At 39.7% G+C, this 16,693-nt stretch overlaps 1 protein-coding gene across 2 annotated transcripts in view; it reads right to left on the bottom strand.

Annotated features, from left to right (window-relative positions):
- The window catches only part of SLC25A13 (solute carrier family 25 member 13), a 203,084-nt gene that overhangs the window by 81,043 nt on the left and 105,348 nt on the right, over window positions 1-16,693 (bottom strand). For both annotated transcript variants that reach the window (XM_061197766.1, XM_061197768.1), the window contains exon 5: window positions 9,923-10,062. In XM_061197766.1, the coding sequence (XP_061053749.1) occupies window positions 9,923-10,062 (140 nt within the window). The remainder of the gene's footprint in view (window positions 1-9,922; window positions 10,063-16,693) is intronic.

The raw sequence follows: 16,693 nt of genomic DNA, 5'->3' as shown, positions 1-16,693 counted from the left end.
CCTTGGGTAAAACCATAAGTAAGGGGATCATAAGTGATCTGGACAGATAACTGGAAAAGAGATTTTAAGAAAAGTTTGGGTGGTGATTTATATATAAAAATGGAACAAGAGTTTCTTAAAGAATTCTCACCTTGGATGATGGAGAGACAGGAGAATCTACCAAAAAAGAAAATACTTAAGGGGAAAGAGATGAGATAGTTAGTTGACCACGGGGAGAAACTTGGAGTGAGATGAGCTTTGCCTCCAGCTACAAACAAAAGAAAGCCAGAGGTACAGGTCAAAGTGTAAATCTGAGAAATGCAGACAACAGGATTTTAGGGGGGAAAAAACCCCCAAAAGGCTAACATTTACTGTTGTTAAGCGCAGGCTATGCTCCAGGGACAGCTGCATTTTCCTGCTTCATCTTTCAATAACCTTATAAGGTGGGATTACCCACCACCTCCATTTTGTAGATGGAAAAATTAGGTAAAGAGCAGCTGAGGGTCGCGTGACGCTAAGGATGAAACTGGATATGCAGCCGGGCGGTCTGGCTCCAGAGCCATATCCTTATCCTACGTGGACTGCCCGTTCCTTTTAGGGGAAGGCCTACCAAAAACCAGAAGGAAAAAAAAAAAAAAGTTGTAAAAATGGATGAGATCATCTTACAATGCATAGAAAGAGCAGGCAGATGACAAAAATGGAAGCAATACCTAAATAAGTGAGTAGAGACAATAAAATCGATGGCCTGAGACCCTGTGGAAAACGCAGAGAGCTGGGATGAAGGCATGGCTCTCCCGAGAGAGCTCTTATCAGTAACAGGCCACAGGGCGCTTCCTAAATGCTGTTGATGGAGCCAGGAAGGACTGTAAAGAGAAAGGGCCCTCCTTCACCTAAGGCCAGAAGTTCGCAGAGCAAGGAGCTGGACGGCCACCTCTAAGGCAGTCCTGCTCCAGCACGTGAAAGGAGGCCCAGTTTCTCTTGACATTTGCCAGTGAACTGTTTTCTGTTCCCTCTATTCCGGTACGTGATGATTAATGGACTAGGCTTCTACTGTAGCAGTTTCCAACTACTTTAACACACCCATTCAGAATGCTGGAGGGAAAAAAAAAAAATCAAACTCTTCGGAATTGCTAGCTGTACAGAAATACACATATATAGGGGTTACACCACTTTTGGTTTAACATTCATGCTTCTAAGAGTTCCAGGCCTGTCATTTCCTTAATAATCTCCGATTTTCAAGTGGGAATATTTTGAATGCAAAAATTCTCTCCACCTCTATTCAGACGCGCAAGTTTGTGCTTCAGCCTGAAAACAATTTATCAGGAACCAAAAAAAAAAAAGACCAATAGACCCTCAAAACAAGCAGCAGATCCAGATGATTTCTATTAGACTTATAAAGCCAAGAACACCAAAAAACACCCCTGACTACTTTGCATTTTTGTGTTTTGTACAGTTTTGAAATTAAAAAATATATATCTAAAACTTTAATAACAATGGGTTATCAACAAAGATATAATTCAAAAGAATTCCATTTTAGGGGTGGTGGTAGAAGAATTCTGGGGAAAATGCAGGTAACTATTTATGAAAATGAGGAATAAAAATGTATAAAGAAGGTTTGCTTATAAAATATGGTATTATATTTAGCCCTGTTTCAAGTAAATTCTATATTACATCAAGTATCAGGACCTCTACTATTTAATATATAAGTATCACTTTCATAATCCTATGCTAATTTGGAGGAAAAAATTCTAGTTAAAATAAAGATCCACATATTTTTAAACTGAGTGAAAAACGGAACTTGGCAATGGAATAGGTAGAGAGATAAGTAGTTCCCATTCTCAACATTTTTCTGTGCTCCCCACATTCAGCCTATGCAGTCAGACTTCCAGAGTTCAGCGTGAAATTTCATCCCCAATTCACTGGGTGGGGTCTCTAATTAAAAGGGTCTTTAGTAACACTACACACACAGCAACACCTTGGCAACAACCAAGTACAGAGTTTTTCCATCTCAATTTCCTTGCTCTTCTGATTCAACGTTAAACTTCACAGTGGGTAACAGCTATATGGTGTGTTCATTTTTACCAGGATGTTACTGTAAAAGCCTGCACAACAGGCTACTCAACGAAACAGCAAGCTGATGAACACGACGGACACAACAGCACAATGAATTCTGATTTCCTTTGCCCAGAGAGCAGAAAGTGCAGTGCGAATGAAATGAATCCTGCATCTAATTCTCCAAGTGACCAGGCTATTCCCCCATCTCTGGTCACTCGGCGCTAAACTAGCAGTGGTTTCTATTTGGACACAAAACACAATCTCATCTCTTGGAGAAGCTGAGGGCAAAACAACATTAGCTACCTTTACTCATTATTTCATTTTGGAACATCAAGTGGTGCTGTATTTATGAAGCAGTACCAAAGCTGTATCACAGACCCCATCTGGTCCAACTTAAAATCAACATAAAAATCACGCCCATGTTAAGAATGCAAATATAATCATGGTCTCTGGATACTAAAGATCCAGGGTCTAGATATTTTAACTAATACAGATGGCAAGTTGGGGGACCCGGGGGGGGCACAAATGGCTTGGGTTACTCAATCCTAAGCAAGGACTTTGTTAGTGGTCCACTGACCTGTTTAAACAATTGCGGCTTCAGCAAGTTCTACTACAAAGGATTGTTTTTTGTTAACACCTGAAATGCTCTTTCAATTCCAAAGCTTGAGAATTTGATGTTGCCATGGTTGAAAGTTATGTTTTCTTTTGTTTGGTGGTGATGTTGGGCTGGCAGGGGGAACAATTTCTTTTTTAACGACACAGCCTTTTGTGCTGAAAGTTTTGCTTTAAACCAGGATACCTTGACATACGTAGTCGCAACCCTATGACTCAGAACAGCTGACTAGGAGCAGCAAATCTCTGGCCTCCAGAGGGACACGTGGTAACCACCAGCACCTGGGGCTGCTGACTTCCAGAACTCTGCTCTCTAGGGCGCAGAACCTGAAAACCAAAATGTCCATTTCACACAAAAGACTTGGGTTGGTCTGTATGCCATGTTGACCCATAAGCCAAATTACTGGTTGGTTTGATTTAACAAAAAGAACCAAAACCGTTCAGTTGCCTTATTTGCATGAATATGCTTTGGCATCCAACAGGGCTATCTTGGGGCTCACGTGATCTGATGACAAGGGTCCTAACAAATATGAATGGCTGGTCGGGACACCAGACACAGCTCTGAGTCCCAGGTTCTACTCCTAGCTCTACCAACTATGATTCACCTCTCTGGGTCTCATCATCCATCTCCTGACAAAAGAAGGACCTGAATAAAGTTATGGTAAAACACTCACACCCTTGTGATGAGGGCTTTCTGTTGGGTCAGGCAACTTCAGTCTTAAACTCTATTTGATGAGAAGATATTAGAGAGGATTTTTAGCCCCACTCCCTCCCAAGCCAGCTATCTTATTTCTTGGCTAACTAATGGAATCCCACCTTCAAAATCTGGCCTCGCCACCAATTTAGAGCACTGCTGATTTCTGCACGACTCTTCTTCCTACAGTAGTAGGAGGAAGGCCTCTGGAAACAGAAGAAATTTCCTGGCTCCATGAAATGAAGAAGAGAATTTTCTTGGAAATGCTCAAGTCTGTGGGGCCATAGGTAGGGCTCCTATGGGATCCTAACCCCAAGGAACTGAGGTGATGAGGTGGAAACAACCCAGCCACACACGTCAATGGTGATTACATACAAAGCACTCCTCACAGGCCTTCACCAACATGTCCTCCATCCCATCCCCCTGTGCTCCCAGTCTCGGTAAATCACCACCATCCTCCCACTTGCCCAAGCCTAAAATCCAGGAGTGAACCATGAGTTCTGCATATCCTTTACTGTCCCCATCCTAACAGATCACCAAGCCTGGTCAGGCCCATCTCTTGAACTTTTCTTGAACCCAGTTTCTTCAGTTCATCACCATCACCATCCCAACCCAGGCCACAGTCACTTCTCTCTTGGATTGGAAAATGGCCGGATGGTCTCCCTCTCCCAGTCAGATCCCTCTCCATTTGACTGTCCACACAACAGCCAGAGCAGTCCTTCTGAAACACCAATCTGATCATGTTTGCCTCTCCTAGCTCCCCATCAGCCTTAGGATGAGACCTGAACACCAGATTCTGTGCTTTTAAACAGTCAGGGTTTTGTCATCTAGACCAATGTTTCTCAACGTGTGGCCCTCAGACCATCTGGAACATCACAATTCAGGATGCTTGTCTGAAAGGCAATTTCTTAGGCCCTATCCAGACCTACTGAATCAGACCCGTGGTGGGGACAGAGGCCCAGGGCACCGCCTTTTAAGATAATCACTTCAGAAAGATTTTACACAAAATTTGAAAACACTGCTAGAGATTTAGGAAAATTAAAACCAACTTCTGTTCCACCTGTCTCATCTTGAACAAAAACTCCTCCAAGCTTCTACGTGCTCATCTTTCATACAGAAACAATAGCAACTGCTTAACACCTAAGGCAATTGTAAAGACCAACACAAGCCAAAGCACTTTCTAAGCTGGAAAATGCTACAGGAGAGGTAGTTAACAGCAACAGTTTTCTAGTTAACAAGCATATCGCATTGGGTAGTAATCTGAGACTTTTCTATCCTGAGACCAGAGCCGTTAGAAACTCCTACGTGTAGATGATTTTTAAACTGTAATAATTATATGTGAAATATATACCCATGATTATAAACCATTATCAAGAAGTAACTGGAGGGGAATTCCCTGGCGGTCCAGTGGTTAGGACTCCACGCTTTCACTGCCAGGGTCTGGATTGGATCCCCGGTCAGGGAACTAAGATCCTGCAAGCCGCGCTGTGTGGCCAAAAAAAAAAAAAAAAAAGTAACTGGAAACAACCGTAACACGTATCCCTACTACGACTTTTTTATAATCATATCTGGCAATTAATGGCAGGGATCAGGAATGCTAAATGTCCAGCAATGCATGACTGTACACCCCCATTCAGAAACATGGCCCCTTCCAGGAACAGAAACTAACTTCATAGTCATGGCCCTGGAGACAATATAGTGGAGTATAGTGGTAATGGCATCATATTTTTTAATCCCTCACATGTCTGTGATCTTATGGAAGAAGCTAAGCTCTAGAACAGCGGGTCTGTACTCTTTTGGGGTACTCCTTTGGGACCCTATTGAAAGCCATGAGCATTTCCCCATAAAATTACCTGTGAATGCAAAATTTTACCCTAGAGTCTGTTTATTCTTTTGTATATAATAGGGAATAATTATAATTACCTCTCAGGGTATTGGGAGATGCTAGCATCAGAAACAGGATATTTAAAACCATTTTGTAAATTATAAAGGTTGTTGCTATTATTACTTCTTTTTTTGAGAGTGACTCTCAGTACCGACTCTACAGAATAATTTGGCAGAAAAACTTAAGAGGCCTTTCTTTCACTCTGTGCTCACAACTGCCTACGACTCCCATCCAATAAGAAAAAGGTAATGGATTTGAACAGACACATCTCCAAAGAAAACATACAAGTGGCAACAAGCACATGAAAAGATGCTCAACATCATCTGTCATTAGGGAAATGCAAATCAAAATCACAAATGAGATACTGCTAAGAGACTCTAAAGTAAAAGGCCTCAGACTCTTCATCTGTAAAATGGGTCTGTTAACGAGACCTTATAGTAGTATCTGGCCCTTTAATTTTGTACTTTGGACGGCTGCTCTAACCACACTTTGAATGTTGGTTTCGGGTTTACACCTGCCATAAGGGTTTATGCTACAAACCCTTAAGGATTTTTGTTATAAAGGAGCATCCTCATAGGGTATACATTTTATATCTGTTTGCAGTTGTGCCTTTTGAGCTGTCAGGCGAATAAACATAGGAACACCCGCCCAGACTTGTACATTGTAAATATTTCAAAAGTTGTTACCTCTGCACCTCTGAGCCTTTTGCACAAGGCCTCTTGACAAATCCTGCATCCTCAGCAAACATTTGATGAATTGGGTGGCTTGCCTCATGCGAGTAACAATCACAAAAATACTTCAAAACAGGGTAGAGAGTTCTATGTTAATATCATTTATGAACAGGAGTTCCATCAGGTATAGAATAGGAAAATTTCTCAGAACTGCTTTCTAAATATACTGTTTTCAGTACATTAAAATCCATTTTTCAACTAGTAACCATAAAATGAGAGCTTTGCCCTAAGAGCTGAGAGTACAGATATGTTGGAAAGGCTTATAGACTATTTTAAAATACACACACATACACTGCAACATATAAAACTATATTCACATTCACATGTACACACCATCACTCATGCAGTTAAGTGGAGATGATAGAACCCGGCACAAAAAAGATAGCAGCAATGGATGCAACAGTATTAAGGATGGGGGTAACAGGACTGTGGCTCCACTCCCTTCTGAAATCCTTCCCTACCAAGACCCTAGAAGGGAGGCTTTGCATCCCTGCTACTTGCTTCAACACTATCATTTAGATACAAAGTACAAACAAGGCAAATTTAGCTCCAAGTATATCAAACTGATTCACCACTTTATGAATTTTATAACCAAAGCACAGAAAACAACATTCCAGCTCAGCATTCAATCGATGCCCACGACCGGCACCAACCACCTCAGACAGTACCCAGACGAACATGTGAACATGTGGAGTCCTCACAGCCACATGGTGGCTTATAACAAACTCACACCAGCTTCTGTATAGTAAAATATTTTTTAGGACTTCCCTGGTGGCGCAGTGGTTGAGAATCCGCCTGCCAATGCAGGGGACACGGGTTCAATCCCTGGTCCGGGAAGATCCCACATGCCGCAGAGCAACTAAGCCGGTGCGCCACAACTGCTGAAGCCTGCGCTCTAGAGCCCACGAGCCACAACTACTGAGCCCGCGTGCTGCAACTACTGAAGCCTGCGTGCCTAGAGCCTGTGCTCCGCAGCAAGAGAAGCCACCGCAATGAGAAGCCCGCACGCTGTGACGAAAAGTAGCCCCCCTCACTGCAAGTAGAGAAAATCCTGTGCGCAGCCACGAAGACCCAACACAGCCAAATAAATAAATAATTAATTAATTAAAAATAAAATAAAATAAAATATTTTTTAAATGAAGGGGAAAAAAACTGACCTTGCAGAGAATTGCACTGCTCACCAGGCACAAACACGTGCACATACATAAGCACAGGTTAACACAAGTGTGAGGTTGATACCTTCTAGGCCCTTCAGTGGGACTGACCGGTGTTTTCGACAACAGGCTCCTTGAGGTCACAAGCACCGTGAAGTTGACCCTACGGCTGGCTGCTCCTCTTCCTCCTCAGGTGACAGGCAAGTGGCATGCACGGTGGCAGTTCTTTCACGAACTTGGTGCCAGACAGGGAGCTGGTGCCTGTGTTTCTGAGCCCTGCCCCACAGCAGAAAGGCGGGCACATGCTTGATAAAGCAAGAGCCCCAAACATAGGAGATTACGTTTACTTACATCTTTAAGAAGGTCCCTGCATCCAGAAAAGAGCCCAAAAGAACGTATTTGAAGTTGAGGTCTGAGGCTCTACCTTCATTCAGAAAAGACTTCAAAGGAAGCAAAGGAAGCATTTGAATGGGGGCAGTGGGACAGTGACCCAATGGTAGACACCAAAACTGGCATTTCATCGGCATTCATAGCAAGTCTATCATGATACATCCATTAATTCCTTTATATCTGGGCCTGGAGTGGGACACAACAGCAAAGCCCTAATTACCTACCAAGACCATTTTAATCTAGTAAAAGTTTAGCACTTGCATTCTGGCTACAAAGTCAAAATCATCCCACGCAGGACACTGAGGGATGAGTGTATTCACCAGTATAGAACAGTGTCCAATACATGTGAATGCCCCACAGGCTGCAGCTGGAAACCTAATCAGTAATCCCTGAGTCATCTCATCTTTGCCTCTGGCTTGTCCATATCTTGAGGAAGGCCTAGAAGCAGCTGAGTGGATTACAGCTGACTCAATTCGGCATAATTGATATTTGCTTAAAGGGAAACCCGATCATCCTTACTACTGCTAACATCCCATTAAGACTAAAAGTTAATTAGGCTGTGTTCCATAGAGTCAATTGGAGGCATTTGTCTCAATAGCATTATTGTAATTATTCCTCATCAAAATGGATACCACCTCCTACTGCGCGCGATGTCTTGTATAAACAACAGCACAAACCTAACAACTCACGTTCCATTCTTCACCTGAGTTATTTAAGCAGGTTCATGTTTATATAGAACTGCAAATGGGAATTCATAGACATTAACACATTTTAAAATAAATACAAAGGCATGTTTAAGACACCTTGTTTTTTAAGTTTTCAAAGACTGGGAAAATAAAAGCAAACTACAAAGCGTGACAAATTTTAGATATCATAATGATACCAGTGAAAGTCAAAAAGAGAAGCACCTATTAAAGTCAACCTATTACATACACTGTGCCTAAGAATGGAGACCACAAAATGCTGAGTGAACGAGCACACGGCACGGTGCACATGTGCCCCTGTACCCTCCACCTCCGCCGCCCCACAGCTGTGCTTCCAACCACTCCTCAGAAGACTCTGGCAAGGTCACAGGCACACGAAGGAAGCAGGGCCACCAAGATACCTACTGCTGATGTTACTAACAACAAAGAAGAGAAGGTGTTTAGGGTAGGTGGATTGGGGAGGGTGGGGCCAAAATAGGCAAAGGAGATTAAGAGCTATAAACCTACAGTAATAAAATAAAGAAGCCATGAGGATGTCATACACAACATTAGGAATATGGTCAATATTGTAATAACTTTGTATGGGGACAGATGGTTACCAGACTTATCATGGTGAACATGTCAGAATGTGTGCAAATGTCAAACCACTATAGAGTACACCTAAAACTAACATAATTTTGTATATCACCTACATTTCAATTTTTAAAAAAAAGAAGAAAAAGATGGTTTCCTTGGCAAATTTTTCCTCAAGACCCACGACTTACACACAGCAAACTAATTCCCTTAAACAAGTCTTTAAAATATTATATTTAATAAAATAAATTAGAGAAACAAAACGCATAAAAATCTGAAGGAAAGAGTGGTTTATCACATAGACCTATACATTATCTAGATATTGATCTCTAGTGACTAAACAATATCCCAATCAACACAGTCTTAAAATTATGCTTCAGGAGGAAAACTAAACCGTGATCATATTTTGTTACTAGCCTTCTGTTAGTATCATCAGTGGCCTAGTGAAATTATCACGAAGCAGGGAGTGAAGAGAGGAAGTCAGGAGGGACTGGGCCAGGGGCGTCCCAGAAATGCAGATAACTCCCACAGAGCTGAACCCCGGATACGGACAGCTAAGTGCTCTGAACAGTGATTCTCAAACTTGGCAACACAATAGAAGTGCCTGAAAAGCTTTAAATACCCCAAGGCCCAAGCAGTCCCTCCCTGCTCTCCATCACACACACATACAAAATCTAATCTCTAGAGGTGGGGGACCCAAACAACAATAGTTTTTAAAACTCCCCAGGTGATTCCAATATGCAGTCAAGGCCTAGATCCAGTGTGTCTATAAAAAGGCCTCAGGTGAAATGATTCTATGGTTAGATGCTGATGATGACACCTGGCCATTTCCCAAGGGAAAACAAAATATTGGTAAGTAGTGGTGGAACCAGTCATAAGCCAAGAGTTCAGGTTCTGACTTTGCCCCTCCTGATTTATGTGACCTTTCAGCAAATCACTTGATTTCCTGGGTCCTCAATGTGTATTCCATTTAAGTAGGAACGGGTTCTGCAGAGTCTGTAAGAGTCTATTTAATCCTCTAGTTTCTACATACTAATAAAGAAATACTTCCAAATGGATGGTTTGGCCAGGGTTAGCAAATGTGCATCAGGATCCTAGTTCTACTTATTCACTCTTTTTTAACTTTTTATAAGGGCTAGACCCACCAGTAAAAACTGAGTGAATTCCGCATATGTCAGGTGTCTTTTTCTTTCTTTTCCAAAGTGTAGTTGCACAAATTCTGAATCCCAGTTAAATGGAATATGTTGATGAATTGTGGTCTGTCCAAAAACTTGCTTAACATCCTCTGAAAAGAGAAAAGAAAGGTTGATTAAAACAAAGCAAATCGGGTTCTTCCTTATAAAACCTGTTACTAAATGGATATTGCTACTTTCTTTGTAGAAAAAGTAACTCAACTTTAAAAACACAGATTATAAAACCATGGCAGAAATAGAACTGGGAGTCTCATGAAGTCAAAGTTAATAATGCCATCCAATAAAATAAAAGGAAAAAATCAAGAAGTCACACACACACAAAAAGCCCTAAAAGGCAGTCGCAAAACAAAGTAATAAGCTAAATCTCATATCATCATCTGTTTTGTTTCAACAAATATTATTTTCTAGGCACAGGGGATATAATTCAATCTTTAGTGGCAGGAAACACACATATACATACAGAAACACACAGAACACTATACAACTCTTAAATATAGTCCTCTTTAACAAGCTATTAAAATGTTTTTGAGGATTTAGAAATCAGTTAGATATAAATCTTGAAGCATATATTCAACAGCACTAAGACTCTATTTAAGCTTTAAAAAGTTCCACTGTTCATCAGGCCACACTTAAAGGTAATGGGAAGAAGAGCCAACAGCCCAATCCTTTAACTTTATCCTGCACACTCTGGCTTGACAGAAGTTCTCAAATGGTCCAAATAATCCCATTTTAAGATGGGCTACCAAATGTACTGTAGTATTGATTCTTCCCCTCTTTTTAGCCTCTACCACAAAACTGTAAGAGGACTGACAGAGAACAGAAAACAACAATATGAAAAACCTTACTTTTCTAAAGCTTCACGTTTTTATTTACTAGTCTCCCCGCCTCCCAACATGAGTGTATGTTTGGAAGGTAAAGGGTCACAAATTATATTAATGAATTTGTCCTGGCCTTCACATCTTTAAATATATCTACCAAACCTGCTCACTTTTATGAGCAAACTGTGCCTGCTACCTTGTTTTTTTCCCTTTGCAACTATTTAAAAAGAGAAGTAAATTCTTTAATTCTCTAAAGGGTGCCAAAAACCTTGGCACGTGTTTCCACTGTTTCCCCCAAGTTTCCTACTTCCATCCACCCTTACACTCACAAGTTTTTATTCCATGCTTTTAAAGTTTCCAGAAATTTTAAAAGTCTTGCCATGAAGAAACAGTAGTGCTGCCATCAGTATAAGATTGGGTGTGTATCTGCAAGGAGAAGGCAGTAAAAAATCAGAATTATGCCACGCATAAATTTTATAAACGATGGCAGAAAACCTCAGGCTGGCCCTGATAAGGACAATAAAATAAGAAGTTTTTAAGTGTAACCCTCAATTTCTTTGAATTTATTCTGTCTTCTCCACTTCTGGGAAAAAAGAGAAAAAAAAGAGAGAAAGGACATAAGAAAAATGAAGTGAATCAAGAATTGAGGATCTGAGTGGGGGGTGATGAATGAAATGAACTAAGTAGGAGGAGACTCTGCAAGTTTCTTTTTGGCTCCAAAACCTCTGAGAAGGAATTACCGAACTGAAAGTCAAATTACTTGGGTTCCAATTCTACTACTAATAGTAGCTAAAATTTCTTAGGCACTTACCACGTGCCAGGTGTTATTCTAGTGGCTACATGTGATAGAATAGATATTAACCTAGATAATCTGTAGCTCCTTTCCCATTCTAAATTTCTATGCCTCTGTATGAAGCAGGCCCAGGATAGATTCAAGGAAGGCCCACAGTCTTCTAATCAAGACCAATAAATGATCTAATGAGAAATGATGTTCAAATGACAAAGATGTGACCAAAAGAAAAAAAAACACAATTTTTTACTCTATAAAAAAATGTTTATATACTATAATAAAATTTTAGAGAAATATACAAAACAAAAATGACTTTGTGGCCATTTTTCTGCCAAGCTGGTGAAATAAAGATTCCTCTCTGCCAAGCATTCTGGTAAAATAACTTTTCAATGCAATAATCATGGGATAGCTGTCAAAAACGAGGTCCTTCCTTTTCTTGACCTCTCCTTCAACGTCCTATAGAAAGTAACAGAAGGTATTAACCCAATATTGGAGACATGGGTGGATGGAAGGTTAAGTAAAAGTCATAAAGAAATGATGACTCTGGAGAACAAAAAGTCCAACACTGGAAATCTTGATGAAGTTAGTGATAGAGCTGGAAAGACCGAAGTTCATGATGAAAGTTTGGTATGTTGTAATAGAAGACTTCAGAGGTGACAGGACATGAGATCTACGTGCTGTGTTGCGTTTGTATGTTGAAGTCATAGCCCCTAGGACCTCAAATATGACTATATTTTGGAGATAAGTTCTTCAAAGAGATAAGTTAAAATGAGGTCATTGGGGCGGGGTGGCCTAATGTCATATGATTGCCATGCTTATAAGAAAAGTAGATTAGGACACAGACATGCACAGAGGAAGACCATGTGAAGACACAAGGAGAAGACTGTCATTTACAAGCCAAGGAGAGAGGCCTCAAAAGAAACCAATCCCGCCAACACCTTGATCTTGGACTTCTCGCCTCCAGAACTGTAAGAAAATTCATTTCTGTCGTTTAAGCCACCCAGTCTGTGGCACTTTGTTATGGCAACCCCAGCAAACTATTACAATGAGCAACAGGAATTCCCACAGCAGTGATGAGGAAGTTACCCAAAAAGACCCTCCATAGCTCCTGCTACCACCGTAAGCAAGATGAGAGACATTTACAAAAGCAGGCATGTGATAAAAAGGGTGTGTCAGCTCGATATTCAAATCAATTAAATGTAGTAAAAATGTGTTTTAGGCTAAATATATGCAAATTACATGTATTAATACAAAGAAAAGTAACAGAAGGTATTAACCCAATATTGGCATATAAAGCTAAGGCATTTATTATCCATTTGAATATTTATATGGTATAAAACTATAAATATATATAATAAATTTAGGTTACTCAAAACTTAGTAAATGAATTTAAAATGTGACTGACTCTAACCAACAATCTTATTTTTCCTATAATTAACTATCATTCACCGCTTACTAGAGCTCTGACTTGAATTCAAAACTGTGAACTTTGGACCTTAAGTCTAGAGCTTTCTCCACTATTCCATGAGAGCTTGTCTCTCTTATGCAAATGCCTGCCTGAAGTATTGAAATCTAGTCCCCCTGAAGTATAGAGCTATATGTGATCTCTAAAACATGTTTCAACTCTACAAACTCTCAGTCCTACAGACCTGCACTACTGATGTGTTTTTCAAAAGATATCTCTATATAGTATTGTATAGGTATGCAGATAGGTCTGTGTGAGTATACACATTAATTATACATCTTTTCTTTCTACATAGATTATTAGCACCTTGAGAACAAAGGCCATATTTTTCACATCTGCTTCTCCCCTTGTGCCTGCACAATGGTGGGCATAGAGCAACTATTCACTAACTTGTGGCTGAACTTAAATGAGGAAGAAAAGGTTTACAATAATGCAACAGGTTAAGGACAGTGGTATTAACCCTTTGAGGCACTACAGTTTCCACCCTACTGAAAAGCCATTTCAACAATCATTTGCTACGATTTTAGTGAAGTGCAAAGATTGTCAGTCTTCCTTATTAAAGTCTCCAGCCCCAGGCCTAGGCTGATTCAAGTGAACTAAAGAACCTGCATTTTAATTAGCATCCCGGGTTTTTCTAATTCAAGGGTCCAGAACCTCATTTTGAAAAACGTTGTCCTAAAGAGTTATAGAAGGGTTTTTAAACTCCCCATTGAAACAGACAAAAAAATATGAAAGGAAGGAGGTAGGAAAGATTCTCCAGAATAGCTAATGTAATGCAGTAAGTGTACACACAGGCCACTTGTAGACCCAAGGGGACATGCAAGTTGTACAATCCAGTGACTGACATTCACTTCATGGCCTACGTGACCAGTGCTCCCTGGAGTTGGACAGTTTACAAACTACACGACCCTGAGAATGGGGTCCATTTTCGGTTCTCAGCTGTTCTAACACACTGGCCACTGTAAGAATGCCAGTCCTTAGTTAGCCAGCACAGCTGGGAGCACTGTATCAGGTCCTGCGGGAAGTAGAAGGGCAGGAGAAGACACGGTGCTGAATCCAAGTCTAATCCACAAGAAATAACTAAACAACACATCCAAACAGTACACTGGATTAAGTGCTAAACAGCAACAGTCCTCTTGGCAAGGAAACAGAAGTTTAAGGAAGGATGCATTTACAACAGTGGGAGGTAAAAAATCTTTCTGGAGAAGGTAAAACTTGATCTGGGTCCTAAAGGCCGTGGAGGATTTATTCAGATGAATCTGTAAGGGAGTTTTTCAGTAAAGAGCAACAGCATGAAGAAGGGTTCATTTCTTTTGAAGTGAATTAAGGGTCCAATCAAAACATATTGGACCAAAGCCACTGAGACAGGACAGATCCTGGTCTAGGCACTTACAGATGTTGGCATCACCTGCCAGCAGCAAATATTATTTTCAAACCCTAAGGACTTGATGCTACATTTGTGGTGAAGAAAAGGTTGCTACGGGAAGAACTGTTGGTCATGGAATTCTGCAGAAAAAAAAGACCTGGAGTTTTTTACCACTTGATACAATCTTTACAAAATTTATTTTTCACTCTCCTAACTTACCTAACAGAGGCTTGTGTACTCAAATATCATAAGATTACCAAGTCATTATAATTGGACAAATCAAATGATACGAGCATTATTATTATGGATAAAGAGGAAAACTACCAATATTTCTATAGTCATTTTCAAGGCTAATAAACTCTTTTAAGAAATTAAAATATTAAATTTTGTCACTCTGGAAAACCCACATTTTTTCTCTGAAAATATTTTAGAGATTCATAAGTCTTTGAATACTTCATCTTGCTCCAAGAAGTCATTGTGGGGAACTGATTTTCTGAAATGCTTGGCCTCAACATTTTCCTGTACGTTCATGAAAACAAACATCTCTAAGCCCAATAGTCACAATGGGTTCTGGAACTTCCCCCCTCACTTTGGAAGACACTGTAATATCATCTCAGGTTAATATTCTCGTCTCCTTTTAGGAGGCTCAAATAGCTTTCTCACTTAACATTTGATTGTTTTAAGATTTCTCCATGCCTTGGTGAGACAATGAGAGGTAAGAGTACTCCTTCCATCATATAGCTGGAAAATCAGAAACTAAAAACCAAAGTGATTTTCAAAACTGCTCTGTACTCTCGCTTTCATGGAAAATTCCATGAGCTTTACCATAAAAGACTCTAGGAGTCGATCTTAGGGTCATCCTATCACTAAACCTTTACCATTCCCTGAGCTTTCCAAATTTAACTTCCTAACTTGCAGTACTGGAGAGGAAAGAGAAAAATGTTTTATGCTTTTTGGTCCCTTGGTTCCATGAAATAAATAAATTAATAAATTAATAAATATGACTATAATTCATAACGCACCTGCTGATGGCTTTCAAATAAGCATCACTTGGCAGATTTATTACTAACTTAAAAAAATTAGAAGGTCTCTCCTAGTCTAAAGCACAAGGTCTTAAAATCTTACCCCCAGGTTGAGGTCATATAGGCAAAGAAGCAAAACTGAATTAGCAATGAAATATAAATGAAGCACTAGATATATATTTTGGATATTTAAAATCATAGTTTTCTTAGCTCAGCCACTCCTCCTGAAAGTAAAAACAAATTAGAGTGCTTATCTCAAAGTATAATCATTGTTATTTCAATATGTGCCAAACAAACTATGTTTGGAAGGTCTATAGTTCCCATAATATCACCAAATAATGGTGATAGTATTTAAAGCAAGACTTCACCAAATAAGCTCAAAAAACCTTTGGGTTTATTTTTGGGGACTTTGCTTTCTCCACAAATGTTTCTAGGCTGAAAGTCTGCTGCACTTTTTTTTAAAGATTATAAAAAGATAATTACAAAGTGGTAATCATTTCTTACCTAAATATAGCCTCAAAAAGTCAACTTATTTCCCCCAATAAGTTTCCCAGGCTACACAGTATGGTTGTAGTGGAAAGAGTTGTGATTTTTAAAAGCTGGGTCATAGATGACATGATCTTGTGTATTCAAGGTCCTAAGGAATCCACTTAAAAACCATTAGAACTAATAAGTCCAGCACTGTTGAAGGATACAAGATCAATATACAAAAATCAACTGTATCTCTACATACTGGAAATAAGCAACCCAAAAATGAAATTAAGAAAGCAATTCAATTTACAATAGCCTCAAAAAGAATAAAATATTTAGGAAAAAATTTAACAGAAGACATGCAAAACCTGTACTCTAAAAACTATAAAACACTGTTGAAAGAAATTAAAGAAGATTTAAATAAATGCAAAGACATTCCACGTTCATAGATGGGAGGTCTTAATACTGTTAAGATGGTAATACTCCCCAAAGTGATACACAGATTCAGTGTAATCCCTATCAAAATTCCAGCTGGTGTCTTTGCAGAAATTGACAAGCAGACGTTAAAATTCATATGGAAATTCTAGGGACCCAGAATAACCAAACCAATCTCGAGAAAGAAGAACAAAGTTGAATTTCAAATTTACCTCAAAGCTACAGTAATCAAGACTGTGTGGTACTGGCATAAAGATAGACATATAAGACAAATGGAATAGAACTGAGAGTCAAGAAATAAACCCTTACATTTATGGTCAGTTAATTTTCAACAAGGGTGACAATTCAATAGGAAA

The sequence above is a fragment of the Eubalaena glacialis genome, chromosome 8 (genome assembly GCF_028564815.1).
Source record: "Eubalaena glacialis isolate mEubGla1 chromosome 8, mEubGla1.1.hap2.+ XY, whole genome shotgun sequence".
Classification (NCBI taxonomy): domain Eukaryota; kingdom Metazoa; phylum Chordata; class Mammalia; order Artiodactyla; family Balaenidae; genus Eubalaena; species Eubalaena glacialis.
Note: the sequence above shows the minus strand (reverse complement) of the source record. Positions and strands in the feature narration are given on the sequence as shown.